We start from the raw sequence: 26,842 nt of genomic DNA on the forward strand, positions 1-26,842 counted from the left end.
GCAGCATCCCAAAAAGAAAGAACTAGGGAAGTAACGGGCTTTAAGAATCTCAGTCCACAAGCCATTTGATGTTAAAAGTCTCCAAACCAACTTGATGATAAGAGATTTGTTTACAGCTTCAAAAGAACGGATACCAAGACCATCATGATCTTCAGAACGGCAGAACACCTCTCAACTTCGAAGACAGATGGACCGGTCTTTGCTAGGTCCCCATCAAAACTTCCCAAGCACACTATCAAGTTTCTTCAGAAGCTGGCGTAGAAAGCAAACCGAGAAATTTGACTCAATTTCAAATGCGAAATTGTCATGGCTTGATTATTTTGACAAGAGCACTGTTTTGAAAGCTCATCGTGCCTCCCCTATTAGTTGTTGGGCATTATGTTTAAATTTTAGAGTTATTAGAATTTAATATTTTTTTATGTGTTATTGTCGTAACAAGTTTACAGCTTCTCCCAATATTTTTAGAGTATCTAAGTGAAAGCAAATTAGGTTTTCAGCGATAATGTCTTATCAGATTGGCACATAATCCTCTAATCCACTCAATAATTTTGAAGATTACATTTAGAAATTTTGTAAACGTACAACTTATTATATGAATAAAAAAAAATCAAAATAATGTGTTCAAATTAATCTTCTAAGTTTGTTTCTTAAAAAACAAAGATAAAATGTACTATTAGTAAGGAACGTTACGTAGTATAAAAGCGTTAATCTTCCAGTCATTAACTCGTGCAGCGAACTAATAATAAAATTCTTTTTCATGCATGAATGTGATGAAAACTCGGTTGGCTTCCCGTCAATTTACGTCGCCGAAGAATTTGACATTCTCCCCAGCGATCTTCATGAATACTGCGGTCATTTGCTGCTGTTGTTCATGTAAGTAGGTCAAATTAATAAATTACCAAGAATATTTTTGATGAATGATTCCATACGTATATATCTTCAATTTCTTGTTCTTTTATCCAACTGCTAAGACTGTATTTAAGCATAAAATAATTATTAATTTATCGGTAATTCCTTAGAGGGGATAATATAATATATATAACCCCGTGTCCTTTTGAGTTTTTATTTATGTCACTTGATCTCCTTGTAATTCTCATCATATTTAGTATAATTAGAAGAATTATTTCTTGCCATATGAATCTTACATTCTAAATATTGTAAATATTTCTTGCCAAAAGTTTGACAATTTTAAAGGAAAATCATCTTGACTAACTAGTTGAGCAAGTCACCAACCAAAGTAATTATATAGTTATCAACCGTTAGATATTAGTTTCAGCTCTCAAACCGAAATAACTAGTAAACACCAAATTACGGAAATCTAACGTACAATATACTCAATTCCAAGACGAATGCCGATGGTAATTGGCGGTCAACAAAACAAGGGAAGACATGCGAGCTTTGACCGCGACTCTAGCAGATCTCCGCACCAACCACTGCATAGAATTTACCTCTCAACCTCGTTCCATTTCCCTCACTCACGTACGTTGCTCGTTCGTCAAAGCTGTTTGGAAATTTCAAACCAAATCCTAAGCACACCAACCAACCAAGAACTGTCTATATAATTAGCTACATCACCCTTCCAAAGCCAAAAGCTCTCATCCAGGGATTCCTCTTCCCTAGTTGTAGCTTACAATGGCTCTTAACTTTCCTCCTAGTTATTATCAAACCCCATTACTACGACACCATACTATCAAAGCTAACTTAGACTCCACATCTCCTGCAAGCTCGAGAGTTCTAAATGTGACTCCTCCTACGACGACGTCTCCCCTCCATATCGCCGAAGATATCGCCTCGCGCTTCAGCATCGAGCTGGACTCGCGACTTCCGCGCGTCGCCTACTGCCGCGAAGCGGCGGTGGCGTCGGCCTTCTTCTCCACCGCCTTTGTACCCTGCTCCTACGCCGAGGACGCGTTTGCCGCCGTGCAAGACGGCGCCGCCGACCTCGCCGTCATCCCTATTGAGAATTCTCGCGACGGCGCCATCCACCGCAACCTTGATCTCCTCCTCCGCCACCCGTACATCCGCATCGTCGGCGAATTCATCGTCCCGGTGGATGATGAGTTCAACTATCGATTCCTCCAAGTTGGGCTGGAGTTGGATGCAAGAGTAGCAGTACCAGGAACACCGACGAAGACTACCATCGCCTTCTCGCTCAAGAACGGTGTCTCGGATCTCGTTCGGGTGATGTGGGTGTTCGAGATGAGAGGGGTGAGGGTGATTCGTATCGATCACCGGCCGAACCGATCGGCGCCGGTCAGGGTGGTGGAGAGGAAGGACGGAGCCGGTGAAGCCACCTATTTTGACTACGTCTTTGTGTTGGATGTTGAGGGAAGTGCGTCGGAGCCTAATTTGGAGAAGGCTATCGAACGGCTCATGGAGGTGGCCGGTTTCGTGCGTGTGTTAGGGAGCTACGTGAGTACGTGTAATTAAAGTTTAACATGTAGACGACTGGAAAATAAAAATAGTAATAAAATCCTAGAACGTTATGCTCATACGTCCATGCAATTAACTAATATGCTCAGTTATTCTCATCATAATGCAAGTAAGCTTAATAGAAATCCATAATTAGAACACACCGTGTATCTCGTTAAAAGAGATAAAATAAGCGTGATACCAAGGATCCAAGACACTGTCAGCTTTATTTAGTTAAGAATTTATTACATATACACCATCTAAACTATGGCCAAATTTTAATTAGTACTCCTAAACTTTCTTTGTTACGATGTGCCCCTTCTACTGTGGATTTATATGCCAGATTAACCTTATATGGAGAATATACTTCCCTTCCCCTCCAACATTCATCATTCTCCTTCTTCCTCTTCTCACAAATCTAATTCCATAAAGATCTCACATTTACTTTTCTTTTCCTTTTCCTTAGCTGCTCCTTTCTTTCCATCTTTCCAAATTCTTGGGCTCACGGTGTGTCCCTTTAATGGCATATTATGCGGTCTTTAGGTTGAGGCCATGTATTAATTTCTCTGATAGCATGCATGAGTGCACTTCAAATAAAAGTAGATTTGATGGGACGAAGAGATTGACAATCTCGCCATTAAGCCAAGAATAAATGGGTAAAATAATTTTATTTAACTCTTATGTAATTTTAGCATTTGTTGACTTTGATGTTACTATAACAAAAAAAAGTTATTAGTGTAATTAAAAATTAGCTACTATTTAAGGGGTATAAGTATAGTTAACTCTTAAATTAGTCACCTCGAGATAGTTGGTGTCTTATTTACCTAATCCTACTTAGTTAAGTCAAACAAATACAAGAAGATCAAATTTTATACTCTTTAACTTGTACTATATATTTGGAATAATTTCACTTAGACTTCTGAATCATCATTAATTTTCACATATATTTTCTGTAGTTTTCTTTCGTGCATGTAGACTTAACTATAAAAAAATCTCTAGCTGCTATGTAACATGTTTACCTTTGTCTTTAGAGAAAAAGAGAGAGAGAGAACTCTCAGTGTACCAAAATACCATAATATTCTCAAATAAAACTATTATCTTCCTCTCAAATAGTAGTACAATCCCTTGGTCACCAAATATCCAAACTTATAAACACGTTAGACACTCTTTAAGTATGTCATACATATATCATACCAAAGGATAAAAAACTAAGTTTTTTTCAGAAACTATGCATTAAAAAATATATCTTCAATTTATCATATGTATTGAATCCATATAAATTATCCTTTACCATTTTTGTTTTATCTACATATTACTCTATTTGAAATGTCCATCACTAAATACATGTACTCCTTATGTAGGTAGTACTCACATATATTCACATAGCTCATTGGTCAATATTCAAAAGTATCACATATCACTATAAGCATTCAGAGAATATATATATATATATAACATAAGAAAAAGTAAGTAAATATTCACATAGAGACAACATAACTAATAAAAAAACTAAATTAAAATGTAATTAATTATCGTTTGCTTTTCCACGACTTCGATGTCATCTACTAATTCAAAAAAGATGTATCATAAAATGTTAGTAAGCATGAAGTCTAACAAGTATAAATTTATACATTTTTTAAAGTAGTATAATGTATAATAAAAAAAAAATCATACTCAAATAATAATAATATCATCAGCTCATAAGAATAATAATACTAGTTCCCATAAATTAATAATGAAAAGTAAATCAAGTGTCATACAATTATGCTCTTTTAGAGTCTCAAGATATTAACATCATATGTTATCTCAAAGCATCACTATATATAATAATATCACAATCTCTCCAAAAGCAACAAAACAATAAAGAAAGACAATTAATGGTATTAACACATGAACATATTTGTAAAAGCTACGTATCTATAACTTAAACTAAAAATCTCGATCATAAGCTCCATTCTTCCTTGTTATTGCACCCCATGTGGGATCATGAGCCCTCGACTTTGAAAGATGCCATAATTATATATCATTAGTACTGTTAGAGTTATAAATCCTACCTCATAATTATTATTTTCAAGAGCATCTAGTTCCTAATCTTTATACTCAATAGTAATATATCTACTTAAATACAATATACAATTTATTTGATTGTCCTCCTAGAATTAATGATTTTAGGGCTAATAATATATAAAAATTATACATATATATTGTGCCTCTGATCCTGACTTAGTAAGTACAATAGTATTGTTGAGAAATTATCTAACTACTTAGTGATACATACATGTAGTACAATATCTAACATTATACATTGCATAATCAACATATTTAAAGTGCATATAATGTATTAAGTATGTACGCAATTATATTATAATGATGTAATAAAGTGCAACACTAATAATAAAGGATGCATGAGCATACGCATGTTATGTTATAGTATATTTGCAATTTTATACTACAGGCTACATTATTACACTACTATGTCTATATTACCCTTAGACTATAGAGAATTCATTTACCTAAAAAGTATCTAATTGTTGCAAACACTGCTTAGCTTTGCCCACATCACGAAATTCTCCTCCTATAGTAACATATCTACTAAGTTGTGAAGAAAATTAAAGTATAAACAAGAACTCACCTAGGACCAATTAATTAGATAAGATGCATCTTGCAGCTTTTGAGTTCGGGTAGAACTAATTGAGGTTATTACATTTATTCATCTTAATAGTCACACTCTAATGAGTTTGAAGAGTAAATTATGTGAAAGATTCTCCTATTAGCAAGCAGCTATATTGATTTAATATAGACTTATAACAATTATTATGAACAAATGAATTTCAATTATCTAGATATTAATATTTAAATGCTTCAATTTAGTATGGGAAAACTAAAATTAACCAACTCATTTAGGCTTGCTCATAGGCTAGGGGTGCAAACGGGTCGGATTAACTCCGACCTGACCTGCTATCCGACCCCACTTGGATCGGATTCGGATAAAAAATTTCTATTCGGATACGGATAGAATTTGTGAAAAAAATTCAGATACGGGTCGGATATATTTTTCGGATTCGAATACGGATATTGGATATCCGTTTACCCACATATCTTTTTAAATGATTTACAGTTTTTAGTTTGCTTATTTAAATAGTAAATATTAATATTGTTACTAATAATACTTTATATATTATTTATAGAGATTAATTTCTCTAATTTTATATATTTGACAGACAAAAAAACTCTTAATAATTTTGTGTTAATTATATCTAAATAAAATATTATAATTATTTTAAATTCAATCAATATCCGTTGAAGATCCAATCCTTCATCCGAAAATTATCCGTATCTGTTTAGTTAGGATATGGTTTTAAATTTTACTATCCGTCCAAAATCTGTATTCATCCGGACTAAAAATATGGATCCGAATATGGGTTAAACATTATCCGATCCGTATCCAATCCGTTTTCACCCCTATCATAGGCCCAATAATTCAAGACTTTAGGTTAGCCACCACCCAAGAACCACGAGTGTTGGTTGGCCAAACCCTAGAAGATGATGATAATTTTAATATTTTAGAAAAAGAATAGTTTTGTGGTGGATGGAATATTGGCATACTTGCCGTTTGTCCAAACAAACAGTGTTAATATAATTCATAATATTTTCTGTAAATAATAGTAAAAATGTATGACTTAAACCCTAAATAGGTGAAAAGGCAGGGGTTTAAATGCAAATTTCCTTTCCTTTGTTTATCCTAGATACCGAATCCGATGCACCTAGCTCGGCTCAGTTGACTTTAGTACAGCCCTTGTAAATTGTGATGCGTCAATTGTCGTCCCAACTGATCGAGTTAAACCCTACTCCGCTTTCCCTGCAAACTCTTGTCTTCGGTTCGGTGCTCACCCTGCGGAAATGGCGATGGCAGCTAAAATTCCTCGGCCTCTCCCATCCTCCTTCAATCGCCTCTTCTTCCTAACCCCCTCCCTTCGCGTTAACTCAAACTTCTCCTCCTCCTTCTCTACACTCATCGCCCTCCTCAGACCCTCTTACCATCATCCTCCCATCATCACCAAAATCCCCGCCTTTCTATCCTCCTCCCTTCTTCCACGCCGCACCTTCTCCTCCTCCTCCTCCTCCTCCTCCTCCTCCTCTAATTCCACTACCAACACCACCGCTTCCTTCGACTGGTCCTCTGACGAAGACGACGACGTCGACGGCGAAAATAAGAAGAGGAACAAGAGCCACGAGATTGATAAGAGCAAGCTCCCCCCTCCCTACGACCCGTTCAGCAAGAAGCCAGTCGTGGAGGAGCCCCGTGACCCGTCGAACTTGCAAGAGATCTTCCACAAGATGCGAACCGAGGGGCTCACCAACTACGCCATCAAGATGTTCGACGCATTGTCGAAGGACGGGCTCACCCACGAGGCGCTCGAACTCTTCGCCGTCATCAAGGACAAGGGCGCCATGCCCGACGTCGTCGCTCACACGGCGGTCATCGAGGCCTACGCCAACGCTGGCGGCCACTCCAAGGATGCCGTCCGCACCTACGACCGGATGCTCGCCTCCGGAGTCGTGCCCAATGCGTATACCTTTACGGTGCTAATAAAAGGTCTTGCGAAGGATGGGAAGCTCAATGAGGCTAGCAAGTATATGCTTGACATGATTGCGAGGGGGATGCGGCCCAATGTGGGCACCTACTTGGCCGTGTTCGAGGCGTACATTAGAGAGCAGAAGCTTGATGATGCCCGGGCTCTGCTGGATGATTTGAAGACGAAGGGATTCGTTCTGGATGAAAACGCCGTAAGAGAAAGCCTCACCAAGCGCGGTCACATGTTCCGAAGCATCATGAGCTTGCTCTTTAGCAAGTGATGCCATATCCCGGACGGTGTGCCAACATAGCCACAACAGAGAAGAAATGAATCAGAGGAATAGAAAGGTGCCTGCTGCTATCTCATAATTTGACTGAATAACTCTTCTTGCTGGTAGCTGTGCTTTAGATTTTGAGTAGGAAGTTGTCTGTCTGTGCTGCAATCCTAGTTTCAAGTTTTGCATCATGTGTTGTGGAGACAACCTTTGTACAATGGGACATGAAGAACTGAGATCTGAATTTTGGTTGTTGATAAAGTTAGACTTTAGATTTCAATTTTTCAAGTGCTGATGTTGGTTGAATGTGGTATCTATCTTGCATAATTTAATCTTTCTCTATTGTTTCTTTACACTATATACCAGATCATGCTGTGTAGCAAGAGATACCATGCCAATCGTGCATCCTGTGCCGGTGTGCAGTTATCTTGGCTGTAATTGTTTCTTTAAGTCTGGGCAGAGCAAGTAGTGAATCCGATCGCTTACTCAAATCATATAGTTAGTATATTTGTTCACTGACATATAGCTGCTGTATTACAAGCTTCAATTTCAGTATCATTCTCAACGCATATTGTATTCATGAGAAACCTGAGCTTGAAACCTACTTCATCAAACTGTTTTATTATCTGATGTTATAATGATTGAGGTTGAAATTTAATGTTCTTTTACAGTGTCGGGATGACAATATAAGGTAGCTCCAGAATGGAGATAAAACAATAGTGCTCATTCACTGGAGGAACAATTAATGATGTTAGCACAGTTTATTGACATGTTGGTACATAAGAAAGGGCCAAAAGATATAAAGAGACCTTATATGACTGGTTTGTAATAGGAAACATAGTTTCGAGAATAGTCAAATAAACTGCATCTGTGTCCTTTCATTGTATATGTTTATTTCTGTCATATTCTACTCCATCATCTAATCATGTATAACATTGTTTGAAATATGCTCAAAGGTGTCTCTCAGAGTTTCATTGTATCTATCTTCTTTTCTCGTGAGAGTGTAAGAGTCTCCAGTCCTCTGTTTTTTCTCATCTTTTCTTATTTGTCCTTGCGAAGCATAAAAATCCTATTCCTACTAAGCTCTCATCTAGCATAACCATTTAGACCAGCCCTGTCATATATGATTAGATTTCTTGGTCTAGTGCCTGAATAGTAAGTCTGAATCAAGTTTTATTTTTTCTTTCTATTTTTTTCCTTTTCTGCGTTTGATGTATGAAATCAGTTTCACTTCTATCTGTGGCTTTTTTCCTGGGTTTATAATGGTCTATAGATTGTTTTCTGGGGTTTATAATGGTTCTTTCAACTTTTTTTCTTACTGCTACTTTTTTCAGCTTAAGGATTAAATCTGGCTTTACGCATAAAAGATCTGCAAGACATAGTGATACAAGTCCAGCATCTGGAGAATTTATTGCAGCCTGATTGCTAATACTTAACAACTGTTTGTTTTCTTCCATCATGATCATTAAAAATCATTGTTTTATATTGGGGGAACACTTTATAAGTGTCTATATAAATGTTAAGATATTGTTTGGAGAAGTGCCTGACACCGTATGAACTTTGATTTCACTTTGCTTATGCTCGGCTCTTCTTTAACCCTTCTTAATTGCATTAAAAGAACTTCGAAGTGAAAACTATTTGGAACAAATCAAACTCTACAAGGTTTTTTTAGCTCTGGCAGCTTCTCTGTTCCTACTGCAAGTTCTTACTTTTGAGTCTTACTGAAATGCCACTCCTTGTTAGTCTCTTGTGGCTAAAACAGAATTTTCAAATTATATGTTTATAAGCTTGATACGCAAAGAAAAAGGGGGAGATAGATTGAATAAACCTCTTCTATTTGGCGAAAATAACAGCACAACAAGATAAAAATATTGTATCAAGTTCGAAGAGCACCTAGAAATAAGATTAAAAACCTCAGGCCAAGCTGCTATACCAGCATAAAAGATCTAGCTTTTGGCGACTCCGGTGTGATCGATCTGGGGTTCTGCGGGGTCCTGCAAGCCTAGAGGAGGCCTTGGCGACGTCGGATAAGAGGAGTGCTGCGGTAGTAGCAGCAGCAGCGAAGAGGAGGTTGAGATAGGGGGAGGGGAGCAATGGCAGTGGCGGGAGGAGAAGAGTGGAGAGGAAGGAGAAAAGGTGAAGAGGAGAAGAAAATATCCTGCGAGGGACACGGGGAAATGCTAGCGAGGGCCTCTGCTACCTTCTCTTTTTTCAGAGTTGGATATGCATGCAGTATGACTTCAAAGTGTATAAAAAGTGCAAAACATCCGCATTATTTATTTATTTATTTATTTATATATTTATGAAGAAGCCATGTTCATCTTAATAAGATTAAGAGAAGAATTTAAAGCTATTCCCTCCTAAATCAAGACAGAATTACAGTTCCCCCTCCCTTACACGTGCTATTAGCCGTTGGGGTCTCGAGGGGGCCCCAAACATTATTCAATAGGTTTTTTTTGCACATCTACTCTTCTACATTTTTTTTTTAAAGTAAGAAAATAAAAGGTTAACCAACTAATAAATTTTGACTTATTTTGCATACATTACTTCTAATTAAGGGCATCATTGTCATTCCATCTACTAAATAGTTTAAATTTTAATATAAAATTATCAAAAAAGTAACTAGAACGGTATCCATATAAAAGCAATATAAAAAGGGCATGTACATAAATACAAAATTTAGCAAGATATGCTCGCAAATAAATAGACAGCTTTGGAGGGGTATACCTGCAAAAAGCCCTTTTAACTATTCAATGCTTATAGCCGTTGGGAAGAACTCGTCTTTTGATAACGGCTACATTAACTCACCTGCCGTTCTGAATCAAATCTGACCGTTGGAGGAGCGCCTCAATGGCTCGGACCTTTTAAATTCGATTCCCCAATCCCTCCTCCTCAAACACCAACACCACCAACAATTCTTCTTCTCAGCTGCTCTCACTCTCCTCTCCCCATTCCTACTACTATCTCTTTTAGATAACCAAAGATGAATGACCTGATGACCAAATCGTTCGTCAGCTACGTCGACCTCAAGAAGGCCGCCCTCAAGGACTTAGAATCCGGCGGCGAGGACCCCGCCGACATCGAGATGTCGGCTGCCTCCGCCGGCGCTGATGAGAACCTCCGCCGCTTCTTTGAGGAAGCCGGTCTCGTCAAGGAAGAGATGTCCGCCATCCGCGACGTCCTCGTCCGCCTCCAGGCGGCGAATGAGGAGAGTAAGTCCGTCCACCGGCCCGACGCGCTCCGCCGCCTCCGCGACCGCATCAACTCCGACATCGTCGCCGTCCTCAAGAAGGCCCGCGCCATCCGCGCCCGGCTCGAGGCGATGGACCAATCCAACGCCGTGAACCGCCGGCTCTCCGGGTGTCGCGAGGGCACCCCGGTCGACCGGACGAGGACGTCGGTGACCAACGGTCTTCGGAAGAAGCTGAAAGAGCTGATGATGGACTTCCAAGAGCTGAGGCAGAGGAGCATGTCGGAGTACAAAGAGACGGTGGAGCGGCGGTACTTCACGGTGACGGGGGAGGTCCCTGACGAGGAGGTGATCGAGAAGATGATATCGGAGGGGAAGAGCGAGGAGCTGCTGAAGAAGGCGATCATGGAGCACGGAAAGGGGGAGGTGCTGGAGGCGGTGAGCGAGATCCAGGACCGGCACGAGGCGGCGAGGGAGATCGAGAGGAGCTTGCTGGAGCTGCACCAGGTGTTCCTGGACATGGCGGTGATGGTGGAGGCGCAGGGGGAGAAGATGGACGACATCGAGCACCACGTCAGCAGCGCCTCGCACTACGTGAAGGACGGGACGAAGGAGCTCAAGACGGCGAAGGTGTACCAGAGGAGCAGCCGCAAGTGGCTCTGCATCGGCATCGTCCTGCTTCTACTGCTCATCTTAATCGTCATCATCCCCGTCCTCACCAGCATTACCAAATCCTAAGTTGGTCGGTCTCTTTGCTTGGATTCCTAATGGGCCATTGGAGTTCTGCTCAAGCTCCCTCTGAAGTGGGAAAAAAGATTTCTTCATTCATTGGTTTGTTCTTATATAAATATTATAATCTATCTATCTATCTATCTAGTTATTCTTATGTAATTTCTTTCTCTCTTCTAATGCGTTCTACTCTTGTTCAGAAAATTTATACTCGGAAATAGTATTCCATTGCTCGTTTGTTTTCTTTAGGCTTTTCTCTTTTCATGGCCATTTCTTCTAACTAATGTCACTTTGATTTGGGTTGGGGTGGTCCTTTAATACAACTAGCTCGGCTTCTTCTGACCTTATCTTCCTCCTATTTTGTGTGATGCCAGTGGCATGGAGCATATTTGTCCCACTCCCAGAGAGAAGGAGCTACAAAGCAGCCCCCACACTTTTTACTGCATACTATCTTACTTGGATCTAAGTTGGAATTATTCCTCGTCTTTGCTTGTTTGTCCTTGTACCCAAGAGTTTATTATTATTATTATTATTATTATTATTATTATTATCAATCTCGTTCGAAGTTCACTGGCCCTACTCCTGTTCTGCGAATTTTTAACTAGTTTATTTTTATCGAAATATATATACTCTTCAAACTTACCATTAAAAATATCTAATTTACTATATTACTAATAAAAATACTAAATTAATTAGTATTTTATCTCTCAACAAAAATATTAATAAGTGCATCTTTTTGTCTAGTCCTAAAGTATAAATTGATCAATATTTTATACATATAAATCTACTTAACTTGATCTTTCGTAAGTAAAAAAATTTATTTAACGATAAAAATATTAAACTGACAATCCATTTTTAAAAATACTATTCAATTAATTTAGTTTTATCTATTTAACTTAATTAGTCTTTGGTCAAAAATTCTGGATATACTACCAACCTGTTTTATTTATTTATTTATTTATTATCTGGAATGCTACGTATCCTAAATTTCAAACCACACAACAAAATAAGAATGTATCTAGAGAGATCGCTATCATTTTTTTTTAATTTGTCAATTTTCACTTGTGATATTTAATCTCCGTTTGTATGTTTTTTTTACTTACATGTAATCATTAATCTTTTATTTCATTATTCTAAAAATTTAATTTATAAAAAAAATCTATTCTTTGACCATGATTATAAAATACCATTAATATTATAGGCTGAATAATTTATACAAATGGTTATAAATAATATTCAAATATATCTAAAACCCAAAATCTGACCCGGCCAGCCACCAATCGAACAACTTTCTTGGCTTTCAAAAATAAAAAATAAAAAATCCAATATATTTTCAGATAAATATCCACTCAGTCAACTTAATGGATCAATCACAAAAGCCAAGAGAAGAAGAAAAAGATGAAAACTAACTCAGTGTGATCATCCAAGGCCTCCTTAATGAATGAGTGGTTCCTCTCTCTCTCTCTCTCTCTCTCTCACCTAATCCATCCAATCTAAGTTCCCAAGAGAGGATATGGTGGGGGGATAAAGTCAGTAGATAAAGATGGGGATTCTGCGGTTGGAAGTGCCTCCTCGTATGTGCTTTCACCCCCTACCATTTCTTCCAATCCTTTCTATTATCTCCATTTATCATCAACTCCATCTTGCCTACATATATGTATATGGTTGGTTGCACGTCGCTCATGTTATCCTTAGCATTTACTCTTCGCCACAACCTCTCTTTTTAACTCCTCATCCAATCCACTCCTTCTTGTGGGCAAGAAGCAGCTCTCACATCTCCTCTCCTCTTCCTTCATTCTCATAACAACTAGTTTTTCAGCTTGTTCGTTCCAGGAGAGAAGGACAGGACTACTTGCACCATTCCAGGTTCGACCATCTTGCTCTGGTTTAAGAGATTATCCTCTCTAGTTGATCATCTCTTGGATGGGTTATGTTTTTAATGTTAAAGTAACGTATATGTTACAGTTTGTTCTTGTTATTCTTGCAAGGATTAAAAGTTTAAACAACTATGTTTTGAAACCAATTCTAGATAGATTTCATTTGAAAAGAAAATCCATGTAATCTTATTATACTGTATTTTTTTTTTAATTTACACTCGAACATCAATAGGAATGAAACTGGGTAAGATTTAGTTTAGAGATTTAGGAAAGTGGGAATGAATTCTGTTCAAATCCAATCTGAAATCATCGAATTTAATTATACTTGATGATTCCAAGCAGCTGATTTGGAGAGACTTGAATTGCTGAGATTTAGGGTTTCCAAAGAGAAAGTTAATATGACTCTTGTGTTCTTATTAACCTATAATTCATGTATTCCAATGGAACTATCAGCAAAATCATCATTTTCGCATCTCGTTTGATGCTAAGTTATCAGAGGCATGAGGATTAACAAATTTTAGAAAAATATTGGCAGATGAACATTTTGAATCAATCCATCAATCCTGGTGCTCAGCCAGTGTTCACTTCCAAAGACTCAGGAATCCAAGAATTGCGCCAGAAGCAACTTCCAACTGGTGCTGTAAGATTTGATGCTTCACTTCCTCTCAAGGCATCCAGAACAGCACTAACAATCTCAACGACAGAATCTTCTGGACAGCAGCAGACAATTAACAGCGAATCCAAAACGGCCATACAAAGTGTGGAATTCCAGCCCATTACTCTCAACTTCTTGAATTCCATCTTGGAGAAGGACAAGTTGAATACAATTAATGATGGCAGCTCAATGGCCCAGCTTCCAACTGATCATGCCCTCATCGTCGCAGTTTCATCCGCCGTGAAGCTCGATGCCAAGCAGATCGATCTCATAACTAGGAAGATGCAGAGGCTGACAGGATTCAGAAACCTGAGGCTTGAAAACATTGTTGATCCCTCGTTGATTGCTGGATTTGTTATCAGCTATGGCACTGACGAGTCGCAAATTATAGATCTCAGTGTGAAAGGTCAATTGGCTGCGTTAGCGGCACGAGTTGAAACCTTCGACCGGAGGACCTACAACCATGTTTAGAGTTACAAGATTCAAGATCTGCAGAATTCACAGTTCTTGTAATCATGTAAATAAATATCCCTGTGGCACTTCTTAGTATCAACACTGCCAACAACAATTTTCTGTCATGTTGTTGTCACAGCTGTATTTTAAGCCAAATAGTTTTTATACTGTGGCGGAGCTGTAGTTAAGCCATGGATTTTATCCTGTGGGGAGTTGAAGGTTTGCTAGTTGCTGAAGAGAAATCCTGCAGTGACCAAATTCATGCAGTAAGAAAAAGTGTACAAGTTTACCAGTGTAAGCACTTTATTTTATTTCCACAACCTTTGATGCAAAACATTGTTTGAAAAGTACATAGCATACCACCAATACTGCAAAGTTGTTTAAAGTACAATTGAGTGGGCACCAAATTATAGACAGTTGCATCATTGTTTTCATGCAGGAATAGCTTACAGTCAGATACAGTCGAGGTTGGACATCAAATATGCTGCATTCAGCTTGAAATGTAAATAAAGTCAAATATTTAACTGTTTTGAAGAGGAAGAGAGTGTTAAGCATAACAGCGCTGTAAGGCCTCCCTTAGATGCTTAAGTGCTTTATCATATGATACAAATCCCATGAACCAGAACTCATTGTTATCCAGAGTCACAATTTGAATGTACTTCTCTGCTGGATTTGACATGCTAGCAGAAGGATTCAATGCTCTTACTTGATCCAGTTGCATAACAATCTGACATTCATGTACAAGAAGAGAACAGAAATTCAGCTACCATAGATGCAAACAAACAGCTCGGATAAGAGTAAAGCAAAACAATTAACTCTACCACATTGAGGTTGTAATGAATAAGTAAAAAATGCAAGCAAAGCTCAAAAACAGAAGCACCTAGATCACGATACTTAGCAGTGATAAGAGCTGGCATACCTTTTTCTTTTATAAAGAACTAGCAAAATTCAAGGTGATGTTGATGTAACCTTGAGCAGACAGTCGTATCATCTAATGTTTACCAATACAAGGTGGAAGGCTGCTTATATTATCATGGCAACAGAATCTTATACACATCTAGATGAAACAGGAAACTTCTATTCTGAGTGTCTTGAGATGTGCTACATCTTGGTAAAGCCGTAAATTTTATAATAGCATCAACTGATGTGTTTTCCTTTCTAATAATGGTCTTCAAAATGTCATACCAGTTGGTATTTTATGCACAGAATGCTCTGCAGCAGCACCAATGTCCAAAGATTTTAATAATTAAACATTTGAAAGAAGAGATCATACAAAATGTCATCACTGATTTACTAGAATCCTTCTTTCTTCCATCTACTGTTTTCAGTAACAATAGATTCTCAAAATAAACTAGGATAATTTAGATGCCAGAATTGTTATCATCTCTGTTGGGATGGAGCATAACTGCATAATGTGCATACGTTCAGGGCAGAGCTATTACAAACTCATTCTGATCTGTTAAAGATATAATATATATTCTTAGTTTGTTACTTAACAATTTAAGCTTTTGAATCAGCTGATTATCTAACATGATATTAAAGGTTGACTTTCTAGAGGTCTAGAGTTCAAACATCGTTTAGCTTCAATTAATCCCTATTTTCTATTATCCATTCTTTGTACAGTGTGGGGGGTCGTACTTTTTATGTCTATGTGCAATATATAAAAGCAACACGTAGGGTGTGCAATAAAAGTATAATATACATTATTGGTCTTTTACTTAACAATTTAAGTTTTTAGGTCAGCTGGTTATTTAATAATATCATCAATCATCACATAAAAATGACGATGATAATGCTAGTAATAAAGAGAATAATATGCAATATTACTAGACAAGCAATATACTGGTTCCCTGGAGAAGAAAAAAAAGACAGCTATTTGATGGCCAACATATAACTAATTCGTTTAGGGTTGTCTCGTTGGAGTAATTTATGGCCTATCTAGTTTCATGATAAGAGAGGTGTGACAATGAAGATCTGTACATGCCTTAGAAGTTTAGAACAATTTTTATTTCTTATATCTTACCACAATTAGGAGGGTGTGATAAAGTGGTACAAGTGTATAGTAATCATTCGACATAAATTACTTCTAGGAATCAAATACCATGATCGCTCTTGTTGATACAGAGCGATTCCTTTACCTCTATTTATTCATTTTATGTGCTCAAGTTTTAACTTCTTTACTTAATGAAGCTTTGAGTAGTGGTGACTGGATGGTTTCTTATTTCTGATAACACTAAAATCTGTCATATTATGAATGCAGACGATATTTTAACTTTTTACTAAGGCTAACTCTAGTAACTGTGAGTTTTTAAATGATATCCTGAACAAATAACTGTGTCTAACCAACCAACGTGTTAATAAGGCTATATCGGCTTTTTTACTTCCCTTTGTGGGCCAGTCTTGTTTTGGGTCGGATTTTAGCGAGCAGCCTAGAATTTAGCCAAGGTTTGTATCCCTTCTCCTACTTGGGTATTCTGGTTCAGCCACCGATTCCTTGTGTTAATCATTTCTCTAATTAGCTTAGTCGGGTGCAATCCAAATTAGATGGGTGGAAGAAGGGTACTCTTTCTCAGGCTGGGTGTGCTACCTTGATAAATTCAAAGCCATAAAGTTAATGATGTCTAGAAAGTTACTTCATTTCATTGCCTGGCTTTGAACGAAGACTATTTTTGAGCACTAATATCTTGAGCCACCCTTTAACCTACTTTAACTTTAATAACTTCCACTAATAAAGCATAGATATTTGACTATTTGAGATGTATAGGAGACTCAAAAGCAGAAAATTGTCTTTTGTCAATACATCTCCACTGAGAAATATTACTGTAGAATGAAATGCCTAAACATTTGGTCACAACCTAAGGTAAGAAGGATCATCACAGTAAAAGCTTTTGAACATTGTATTGTACAATTAATTAATTAATTAATTAATTATGGCTTTTAAAGAATGTGAGGAGAAAAATGCACCTTGTAGTATACCCACTCTTGTTGACCTGGAGCAATAGTATGACAAAGAAGGTTATCACTGCAAAAGGCAAGCCTTGCTGTGGATATGTATAGTGTTCCAATCACAGGACCTGCCGATGTCGAGAGATAACAAGCAAATGACTTTCGAAGCTGTTCTCCTGGAAAGACACCAAATGTCTGTTGAAAAACTTTGTCACTTCCTCCTTCAGCAAACACTTTAGTTCCTTGTGCAAGCCTAGCCATGGCTGCATCAGTGAGACTGGGACCTGTCTTTACTGTTTAAGATGCATGTACAAGTAAGAAATGGTGAGGGTGTAAGCACGTTTTATTAAATCATGATGAATGCCAACAACCTTTCATTGTAACACATCCTGGTTAACAATCTAGGAATGAACTCACCAGACCTAAACTAATGAGCACGGATTAAATTCCTCAGTAGGTCAAATCACAGTAGTACATGTAAACAAACTATAGGCATATGAAAATTGATAGGTAGAAATTACTCAGCCCTCTCCACATGACAAGAATCATTAAATTGAGAAATGAGAACTACTAGAAATCTCAGGGAAATGAGACCAAACTTCACATTACAACTGAAAGTAACATTTTCAAAATGAGAATCACAAATACTGGGGCATTTTAGAGCTACCAACAGAGAAAACCATTTAATTTGGTATTCGGATGATTGGGAATTTGGGATGGCTTGAGCAGTTTAGCTTCAAAGACCAGTTCAAGTTACCTTCAATTGGAATCTGGAATCAGAAAGTTTTGGTAATAGATGTATTATAACTTAACTTCAAGGATTCTTGTGTGATAAGGTGAAGATCATGATAGGTAGCAAGCAACAAATTTGACTTAATATCAATTGGTATAGGAGCTCTTTTAAGCCCTGAGTTGCTTACGAGATTGGGTTCACTTCCATAACTCATAAGCCACTCGAACTCAAGAGCGAAAGAGCACAATTTGGGGCAAAATTGTGAAAATAAAAACTTCTCCCCTAGTTGAAAATTAAAACAAAAAATGGCTCATAAGTCAAATAAATGGTAGACTATGTCGGAAAAAAACAATCTTTGCTTAGCATGTAATGATATATCCAACCTGCTGGTGCTTCATAGCAATCACCGAAAATTAGACGAATATTCTCAGTTGCTTTCAGTTATTCCTAAGCATTTAAGCATCATATTGCAACAAAAAAATTTAGGAGCACTACAGAAGCCAAAGGTTTATCAATTACAGAGTTAATAATATCTTTAAAACATAACGAGCCTACAGGAGGATCTGGTGAACTATGTAAAATTGATCCCTCAGATTCATGTGCTGATCATGATGATGATACGCATAACAAACAAGTATAGGTCCTTTATACGGAGCCAGTCACAGGATGATCCAAAAGGATCTTCATAGAGGTTAATAGTCCAAGTTATCAGAAATATCTATGAAGAAGGATAACTGTCCAAGTAAAGATGAAGCTACCATAGCATGAAGAGGACGACACAAAAGAACTGTAAACAAAAGTAACACGAGAATCATCATAACGATATAGCTGAAGTGGCAAAAATGATTCATTCATGCAGCGAAAAAAAAGTCACGTCTTAGATGTAACCAATGTCAAATAGGCGACGACCTTTCTCGACATGTCTTTATCCGAACAAATTTCAATTTTTCATTTTTCCTATTTCCTATTTGTGGTCAAGATTAAGAATTTATCAGATGAACTCAGCCCATTATCACAAGAAGTTTAACATAGAAGCGAGTTTAAGACATACGGTGGTGCCAGACGTTTCCAGCGGTGCCCCCTGCCTTTCTGCCGGTGTCTTCCAGCTTCTTTCCACAGCGACCCAACGCCTTAAGGATCGTCCCCATTTGATCTACAAAAGGCGAAAGGAACTTATCCATTGGGGAGCAATCGATATACTTCAATTGTCGAATTCAAGATCGAAACCACTTGCGTACTCTTGCCGGGTGGTCCAGGAACAGGGGAGACTTGCACATAAGGGTTGTTGTCCCCGCCGCCGCCGCCGCCGCCGCCGCCGCCGCTGCTATTATGGTAATAGGCGGAGGAGGAGGGAACGGTGGAGGCAGCGTGGTAGTTCGCGTTCATGTGGTTAGCGTGGTGGCCGGCCGGGGCGTAATCGACGGCGTACCACGTGGCGGCGGTTTGCTGATTGGCCGGATTAGCGTGCGGTGGTGCCGGCGTGCCCATCACACAAGTGGGAGCCCCAAAACCCCCATTTCCACCACCCTTCGCGCAAGGCGGAGGAGGAGGCTGACGGTTTCCGCGCCAACCACCGTCCATTAATTCGCTTCGAATCCAAAGAGATGAGATGAAATGAGAGGAGATTCTTATCTCTTCTTTACGATTGTTCGAGTCGGTGGTCAAGTGGAGGGAATTATATTCTGGTCCGGGAATCGACGGATGCTTTCCTGATCCAGAAGACTTTCTTCTCGCAGGGAGCCAAGCGTGTTCCGTCTGCTACGCGGTGCACCGTACCGGATCCGAGGGGTTGAGGAAGCGTGGGAGGTGACATGGAAAGAATTCGCTGACGTGGAAGAGAGGCGCCGGGGGCCAACCATGCGTGGGAACGTGGAAACAAGCCGCATGCCACGCGATACATGTACAACAGAATACAGCGGATTCCGCCCAATGGACAACTGCCACCTCAGCAGGATCGAGCACGATTTAGTCGAGTTGCTTTCTTTGCTTGATTCTTGGTCGATCTTTTTCCTTTCATCCTCCGCCCCCTGCTCTCTTTCCCGCGGTGCACGCCTTTGCTAGTTTGGTTTGGGCATCGATCGGATCGATGCGAGAATTGAGATGGCGTCTATGATTGGTGGGTTGCAGCTTCCATGCACTAATAAGAAGGCTCATCAACTCTCTTCTCCTTCTTCTTCTTCTTCCTCCTGCTCTCTTATATCACGCGGTGGTCGTAGTCCGCTTAGATCTTCTCTTAGGTTGAAGCCAAAGTCTCTGGGGAGCAGGAGGAGTTTCCATTTCCAGTCCATCTTCTTAGAGCCTTTTCTTATTATTAAGTGCATCACTGCACTATTAGGGGCAAAGGAGGAGGAGAGGAAGAAGCCCGTCACCCAAGAGAAGCTAGATGATTGGATCAAACAGTCGATTTCAGAGGTGATGCCTCTGATAATCCACTGAAACATATTTGAGATATTATTTAAAATATCGCTCGCTCTGATACCATGTTATATAACTCCTCGACAATTGCACTCAGATTGTAAGGAGCGTAGGGGAGGCTCCTTTTCTCGTCCACATCTTCTCCGGCGAGGGGAAAGGCGTGAGGAAGGAAAGGGAGGCGGCGTTGCCGGAGAGCTGGCCAAGCATCAAGAAGAGATGGGACCACGAGAACTGCACGCCGCCTGACGGGATAATCCTAGTGGAAGAGCTCAAGTATAAAGACGACGACGATGAGGACGGTGGAGTGGGTCATAGGAGTTGGGGTGTCGTCGTCCAAGGGCGTGGGATGGAGTGTGCGGCGGCGTGTTACATTCTTAGAACAAGCCGGGTTCGGACGTCGGTGGGATTCTGCACCCATTTCTGCCTGGTGAGAGCCAAAGCGTTCGGAGATCCCGTGGAGCTGCAGCTGAGGAACGCTTGGTTGCAGCAGGAATGGTGAAACGGTTAACGCTACGCACAAATTGCATACGGTTGGTTTTAATCCTTAGAATATGGATTCTTCGATCGTTACTACCATTACCCACCTTCGTCCGTCATTGTAACAATGGCTTGTACATTACTTGTATTAATTACGACAAATAATCGAATTAAGAATAAGAGGCCAACAATTGCGCAACACCAAACCATCTACGTGTTGACCAAAGTGGTTATTTTTTCACATAGATCATAGTTTTATTATGAATAAATAGTAGTCTTGCCAAAATCCATATCCAACTAGATTTCTAACTCATTTCTTATCAAAGTATAGCTTGTTATGGTTCGGATTTCAACTAAGTAAGCAAGCCATGGTATGTCCTACGACATTTGTTTAGAATGTGAATCAAGTTGCTGGCTAATTATCACTCAAAATAAACCTGTCAAGGACATGGCACCCATGCAGAATTTTCACATATCTAAGTTCTCATTCTCATGGTTTTAAGAAGAATTTACACCTATGCAATGGATCCGTAATAGCAATTTATAAACACACGCACAAGAGAACATCTTACTTAACACCCTATGAAGGAGAAGTAGAGACAAGAGGAGAGATTAAAGCTCGGGGGAGATCTTCTGTGTGCTGTAGAGGAGAAATTAAAAAAGCTTAGGACAAAGAGGATTAAGGCATAGAACAATAAAATTTTTTCAAACGATAAAATATATATTTAATTTTAGCTCTGTTACGTATCTATCTTAATATATTAAGTTGAGCGGCAACTTATTAATTCACCGATTTCATCATAATAGAGGTGAGATATTTTTGATAGTCTAGAAAATCATTATAAAATAAATTAAAATCATTATGTGATAATTCAGGGAGTGAAGAAAAGTATCGCTATTTATAATAAAGGAGCCTATGCTACAGAAAAAGATTCAATAGAAACTAAGCACATCAGTTCGTTTACATGAACAGACTTTATTCAGTGGATGTGCTGTCTGGTGGTTTGCACAAACCATCATGTAGAAGAGGAAAGGCAAAGGGATATAGACACATGATTAAAACTAGAACACCAAAAGCCACACTGCTACGAGGAGATCAACCACCAAACTCTGTTCATGAAAACCATAACTTTTCGCCACCATCATAAGCACTAGCAGAAATTGAGGATGAGACATTAAGCACTAGTAGGGCGTGAGGATGTCTCGTTCTAGTAACCGCCCTGTATGAATGCGTTGAGGCGGTTCAGTTCCTCCCTATGCTCGCTGACCACAGCACGAACAACATCTCCAATGGACACCATTCCAAGCATACCCTTATCATTAATCACTGGAATGTGCCTAATACGGTTCTCTGCAAACAAAAACAGATACTTTGATGAGGACTAGTTTGATGGCCACTGATAAAGGCATAATTCGAAGGCATGGTAAACCTGTCATCAGCTGCATTGCTCGCAGAACTCTGGTATCTGGTGTCACTGTGATTAGCTTGTTCTGAACAGTTGTAACAGTTGTACACAAATAATGAGTAGAAAGAAGAAAAGGAAAACAGAAGAATGGTTCATTAATAAGAACTCATCTGATCTGCTCCTGATTTAGAGAAATGTCCACAAATTTAGAAGTATCCTTCACTGGACTTCTCTTATATATAATATTGGACGCACACAAATAGATAGAGCACATCTTAGGTGGCCAAATGTACCTCTTCAGTCATGATATCACCAACTTTAGTTGATTTAGAAGATCTCCCCTGCACGATAATTTTCCGGAGATAATCTGAAAAAGTGCATTGAATGATCAGTACTTGATTTCTGCAAGTTAGAGATTAAGATGAACTAGTAACCCAAATTGGTCTTTGTGGTGTTTCTATGATATCCAGAAATCAAAGCAATTACAGCAATCTCCAACTTAATCAATGTCACGATTATCAGTTGATTAACTTCAGTCTGCAAGAAAAGTACCACCTTGAGAAATCCCCATTATGCTTTAAGGTCTTGTTTGGTTTAAAGCTAAGCTTCAAACTCGATTAATTAGTCTCATTTTTTAATCTTAATTTTTTTAAGAATAAATTTGATTAGATATGAAAAAGATAGAAAGATATTTAATTACTGAACCAGTTCAAAGACTCCTAAACTCAAAACAAACAAGACCTAAGTTTTTCTTAAAGTTACTTTACTACCACCAAGGATTCACTTGCCGCAGCACGCGGCCATGCCAGCAAGCAAGTACCATCTCAAGCACTCCCCAATTTTTGCTTCAAACTTTTCTTAGAGTTAGACTACTATCAAAGAAATCTAATTATGGCAAAGCCAAATATCCCCATTCCGACAAGATGCCATGTTCTATTCACACCCAACAAGTCATGGCATGCAAATGTACCTGTTGAATTGAGTTTAGTCATTTCATTCAGATTTATCAGTTTTAGAGAGAAATATAGCTTTGGATTTTAATTTTATTTATTGTGGGTATACTACCAAAAAATCTATGCACAAACTCAATATTTTATATGTTCATATTTATCCTGCAATTTGCCCTTGAATTTGTGTTGTGTCTGTTTATTCAGGTAAACCTTAGCCCATTTCACTAACTTTGAACCACTAACTTTTAAGATATATTCTATAATAATATTAGGTCGTCAAAAAGGGTTTTACAACTCTTGTTATTACATATGTTGCACATTTGAGACAATTATAGCTCCTAGAAGGTGATTCTAATTGGTTGATATAAGTACCATTCCATAGAATTCCTTTCTTGATTTTATTCAGATAAGACAATCTCTTGAAAGGTTGAAAAAGTTAGTACAAAATTAAATTAAATTAATAATTCATAAAAAAAAACATTTTTGAAGATCCAGGGTTTTCTATGGTTCTTATGAAAAATTGTCTACTTTATTTCTTAGGAATATTTCCTTTTTCAATTTTTCTTTCTATTCTAATTAGAAAAAAAAAAGAAAAAGATGAAAAAATTACAACATAAATGTAATAAGATTTTGCCTGCTCAAGTTTCATTGCAATGCATTTTTTGTCCAACAATGGTCAGTGGTTACTTATACATGTAAGTATGTTCTGGTCCAACTCAGGGACAAGTAGACCTACCAATTCCACTAATTATTTTAATAAGGGTATAATAATGCTCCAGTAGTCCCGTTCATATTGAAAAATCTCTTTCAGAGCCAAGCTATAGAGCCAAGTATCTACTACAAATCTGCATTCAACTCTATGCTAAACAAAGACCATGTCTATCAGATTGAGATAGGATAGTTGAGCATCTCGAAATAGTTGTTACAATATGTGGTTTCTCCTTCCAACAAAACCAGGAGAGGCTCTATCAGAGTTGTATTGGTAATGACATTGTTATATTTATTATTACCTTACTAGATCTTTGCTTTTTACTGTGTTGTAAAGATGAAAGAGTCGACAAGCTAGCGTGCAATGAAAGTGCAAGTGCAACATTTTCTAAGTGGACAAAGTTGTCGATTACCTCTTTCAGTAATGATTCCAGCAATTGCATTCTCTTCTCCAGGTTTTACCACAACCAAAGCTCCAACATTGTGATGCGTCATCTGATTTCAGAATAAAACACATAAGCAATCTTGACCACATCACTTAGGCAAGAGAGCCCTCATAAACTTAAGAGAGATAACAAATACACAAGAGCATGTACCGATTTCACAGCATCATAGACGCTGTCTTCTGTGGTGCACCAAAGCCAGGATCCATCAGCACTCTTCCCTTTACCTTTCAGAATATCCGCAATTGTGGTGCTTTCAAATCCATGCTCTTCCAATCGGGCAGAAGAAACTGACAGAAAACGTGAAAAAGCATTTGGTATGGTCGCTGGGTTCATGACACGGACGTGTTGCAAAACGGTGTGCTTAAGGACATTTCCTCGCGACCGAAATGCTTGAATAGCTCCTTGCATTTTTCCTGCTTTGGATGGTACATTAATTTAAAATATAAATGGCAATGTCAAGAAAAGGAGACTGCTTTCTAGCATTCTCCAGGTCCAGAAGCAAACAACTAGAAAAAGATGTACCTGAAATAAAAGAACTGCAAAATCTCTTATTAAACAAAGGATATGCAGTAAATCAAAGTCAACATTATTTCTCAACTTCTACATGTTAGTGAACCAACACCAGATTTTAACATTTTAAGAGCTAAAAAGGTTTCTCTATACCAGGAAAATCACCTTGCAAATATAGAAAAATTGCCGGGATGCATGCAGAAATCAAATGAATGGCGATGACAAATAACTACCTTCATCACAGCCAACATGACAGAAGAAATAAATGTATAAATAGATAATAATAACAAGCAGCATCAATCACCATATAAAAAAAAAGGAATTCATTATGCAGATTGTCAAATGCTTTCAAAACTGTCAAGAGACTAAATAGCAATGAACTTTTCTATTAATGAAGTTGATAATGAGGTGTCAAAATTCACTTTCATCTTCTATTTTCCTGAAATTCATTTTCAGCAGGTTAAAAGCCAATCAATCCCCATCACATATTTCCAACTTGCTAAAAGGACTAAAAGAGTTAATATAAAAGGATAAGACTGAAAGAGTATTAAGGTCTGAAACTGATCTAGGCAAACTATGCAAGAAAAATCAAAGAACAGGCTTCTTATTCTTCTTAAGAAAGATAAATCGTTGATCAACCATAAAAAAGTAACATCTGTCATGCAATCTTGGCAATGATCCCCAACCCAACTCATTTCACAAATTTAATGGGGACAAAAGAAAGAAAAGGAAAAGGAAAAGTGAAATCGGCAACTTTGTCTTGCCAACTATGTTCAATTAAACGCAGATTCAGGAGAAAAAAATAAACCAAACTGCAGAACGCAGGCTAAATTGATTCCTAGTAACTGCAATCTCCGTACCAGATAAACAATTTGGAAGCCCAGAAACAGATCGAATAAAAAAGATAGTAAACAACCCCAAGACAAAAAAAAAAAAAAACGATCTAGTAGTAAGCAAGATCAGCCTAAAGATCTCACCTTTGTGGCTCTAGGAAGACGCGAACTTAGCGAGGGAGGAGAAGAACAGCCACAGCCCACAGGGGGACAGGAAGGGCAACCTTTATGCGTTAAAAGTGGTCTAGGGGGAGTGGAAACCTTATCACCAACCCTGTTTCTGATAAACAAATGGATTTAGTGTGGCTAATAATGGAGTTATAGTTGTCATTTGACATTAAAAAATTCTTAATCTTTCGTATTGTAGTGAGGCGGATGAGGAGATCGGATAAGGACGTGCATCTAATCCTCCCCCATAAAGGGAGGAGCACTCGAGTCACATGGAAACCACCCAAGAATGGCAGTGATGACTCGGTCCACTGGATTACCGAGGAGTTTCTGGAGTTCTATTTACCAAACTAGCCCTCTTTCAAACTTCTTTTACCGAAATACATAATAACCCCATATTTAATTTAAAAAAAAAGGTCGATTTATAAATAATTCTCTAAAAAATTAATTTATACTATTAAAAATATCTAATACTATTTGTGGGGGGAGATGGGATTTACTTATAAATTACTTTTCTAGAGAGCTATTTATGTAAATCATTTTTAAAATAACCATTTTTTATTATGTTTACTCGGTGGTGAGTTAGGAGAAGTATGGTGATTTTAGAATAAGTTTCAACAATTTTTTCACTTGTAGCAATAATTTGGTCAAAAACTCAGATTAAGAGAGAGATAGAGAAGAGAAAAAATAGAACCGGCAATAAAAGACGACCCAATTTATAAACAACGATGCAAGTTTAATTAAGGACAAACACCGTATCGATTTTTTGATGAAATTTATATGTAACGCCCTATATTTTAAACGAATCATTTTTCGAACCGAATTCTATTTTTTGTTGTTTCTAAATTATAGCATATTTGTTTACAAAGTAAAGATTATTAATCTTCGAGGATGGACTAGTCCAAACTTCATAGATACTATTACAATTAAGAAGGTTGGCAAAAATTATGATCAATGGATTGTTATACTTGCTAATAAAATAGACTGTAGAAAGATAATTATATGGTACATTTTTGAATGATAGAAAGGGTTGTCCAACCCAAAGTATTGCGCAAATCATTAATATATGTGACCAAGGTGAGA

General features: G+C 38.1%; 7 protein-coding genes across 10 annotated transcripts; 5 read left to right on the forward strand and 2 right to left on the reverse strand.

Moving 5' to 3' along the window:
• Positions 1-1,632: 1,632 nt before the first annotated feature.
• LOC140775704 (arogenate dehydratase 3, chloroplastic-like) lies at positions 1,633-2,430 on the forward strand. The gene has a single exon (XM_073119110.1). It carries the CDS (start codon positions 1,633-1,635, stop codon positions 2,428-2,430), a length of 798 nt encoding a protein of 265 aa, XP_072975211.1.
• Positions 2,431-6,211: 3,781 nt separating this feature from the next.
• LOC140775995 (uncharacterized) lies at positions 6,212-8,731 on the forward strand. 3 transcript variants are annotated; one of them, XM_073119520.1, is made up of 2 exons: positions 6,212-7,336; positions 8,598-8,731. In XM_073119520.1, exon 1 carries the CDS (start codon positions 6,313-6,315, stop codon positions 7,267-7,269), a length of 957 nt encoding a protein of 318 aa, XP_072975621.1. In that variant the 5' UTR covers positions 6,212-6,312; the 3' UTR covers positions 7,270-7,336; positions 8,598-8,731. The 3 variants fall into 3 exon arrangements, with proteins under 3 accessions (XP_072975621.1, XP_072975622.1, XP_072975620.1); XM_073119521.1 differs by lacking the exon at positions 8,598-8,731 and adding an exon at positions 7,935-7,952; XM_073119519.1 differs by lacking the exon at positions 8,598-8,731 and adding an exon at positions 7,630-7,869.
• Positions 8,732-9,910: 1,179 nt separating this feature from the next.
• On the forward strand, positions 9,911-11,430 carry LOC140775965 (syntaxin-111). The gene has a single exon (XM_073119475.1). The coding sequence runs from the start codon at positions 10,247-10,249 to the stop codon at positions 11,189-11,191; it is 945 nt and encodes a 314-aa protein (XP_072975576.1). The 5' UTR covers positions 9,911-10,246; the 3' UTR covers positions 11,192-11,430.
• Positions 11,431-12,761: 1,331 nt separating this feature from the next.
• On the forward strand, positions 12,762-14,515 carry LOC140775411 (ATP synthase delta chain, chloroplastic-like). The gene is made up of 2 exons (XM_073118687.1): positions 12,762-13,048; positions 13,595-14,515. The coding sequence occupies exon 2, from the start codon at positions 13,595-13,597 to the stop codon at positions 14,183-14,185; it is 591 nt and encodes a 196-aa protein (XP_072974788.1). The 5' UTR covers positions 12,762-13,048; the 3' UTR covers positions 14,186-14,515.
• Positions 14,516-14,609: 94 nt separating this feature from the next.
• Positions 14,610-19,583, reverse strand: LOC140775409 (GEM-like protein 1). The gene is made up of 4 exons (XM_073118685.1): positions 19,085-19,583; positions 18,898-18,999; positions 17,132-17,406; positions 14,610-14,894 (listed from the first exon to the last, which is right to left on the reverse strand). Exons 1-4 carry the CDS (start codon positions 19,425-19,427, stop codon positions 14,715-14,717), a joined length of 900 nt encoding a protein of 299 aa, XP_072974786.1. The 5' UTR covers positions 19,428-19,583; the 3' UTR covers positions 14,610-14,714.
• Positions 19,584-19,810: 227 nt separating this feature from the next.
• Positions 19,811-20,990, forward strand: LOC140775410 (uncharacterized). Its single transcript, XM_073118686.1, has 2 exons — positions 19,811-20,258; positions 20,359-20,990. The coding sequence occupies exons 1-2, from the start codon at positions 19,947-19,949 to the stop codon at positions 20,758-20,760; spliced, it is 714 nt and encodes a 237-aa protein (XP_072974787.1). The 5' UTR covers positions 19,811-19,946; the 3' UTR covers positions 20,761-20,990.
• A 628-nt stretch (positions 20,991-21,618) lies between these two features.
• Positions 21,619-25,894, reverse strand: LOC140776119 (CBS domain-containing protein CBSX3, mitochondrial). Of its 2 annotated transcripts, none has more exons than XM_073119701.1 (6): positions 25,736-25,894; positions 24,399-24,661; positions 24,216-24,297; positions 22,438-22,511; positions 22,169-22,229; positions 21,619-22,089 (listed from the first exon to the last, which is right to left on the reverse strand). In XM_073119701.1, exons 2-6 carry the CDS (start codon positions 24,654-24,656, stop codon positions 21,947-21,949), a joined length of 618 nt encoding a protein of 205 aa, XP_072975802.1. In that variant the 5' UTR covers positions 24,657-24,661; positions 25,736-25,894; the 3' UTR covers positions 21,619-21,946. The 2 variants fall into 2 exon arrangements, with proteins under 2 accessions (XP_072975802.1, XP_072975803.1); XM_073119702.1 differs by having other exon boundaries at positions 24,399-24,664; positions 25,736-25,880.
• Positions 25,895-26,842: the final 948 nt, after the last annotated feature.

Source organism: Typha angustifolia, chromosome 14 (genome assembly GCF_048772165.1).
Source record: "Typha angustifolia cultivar Huaian chromosome 14, ASM4877216v1, whole genome shotgun sequence".
NCBI lineage: Eukaryota > Viridiplantae > Streptophyta > Magnoliopsida > Poales > Typhaceae > Typha > Typha angustifolia.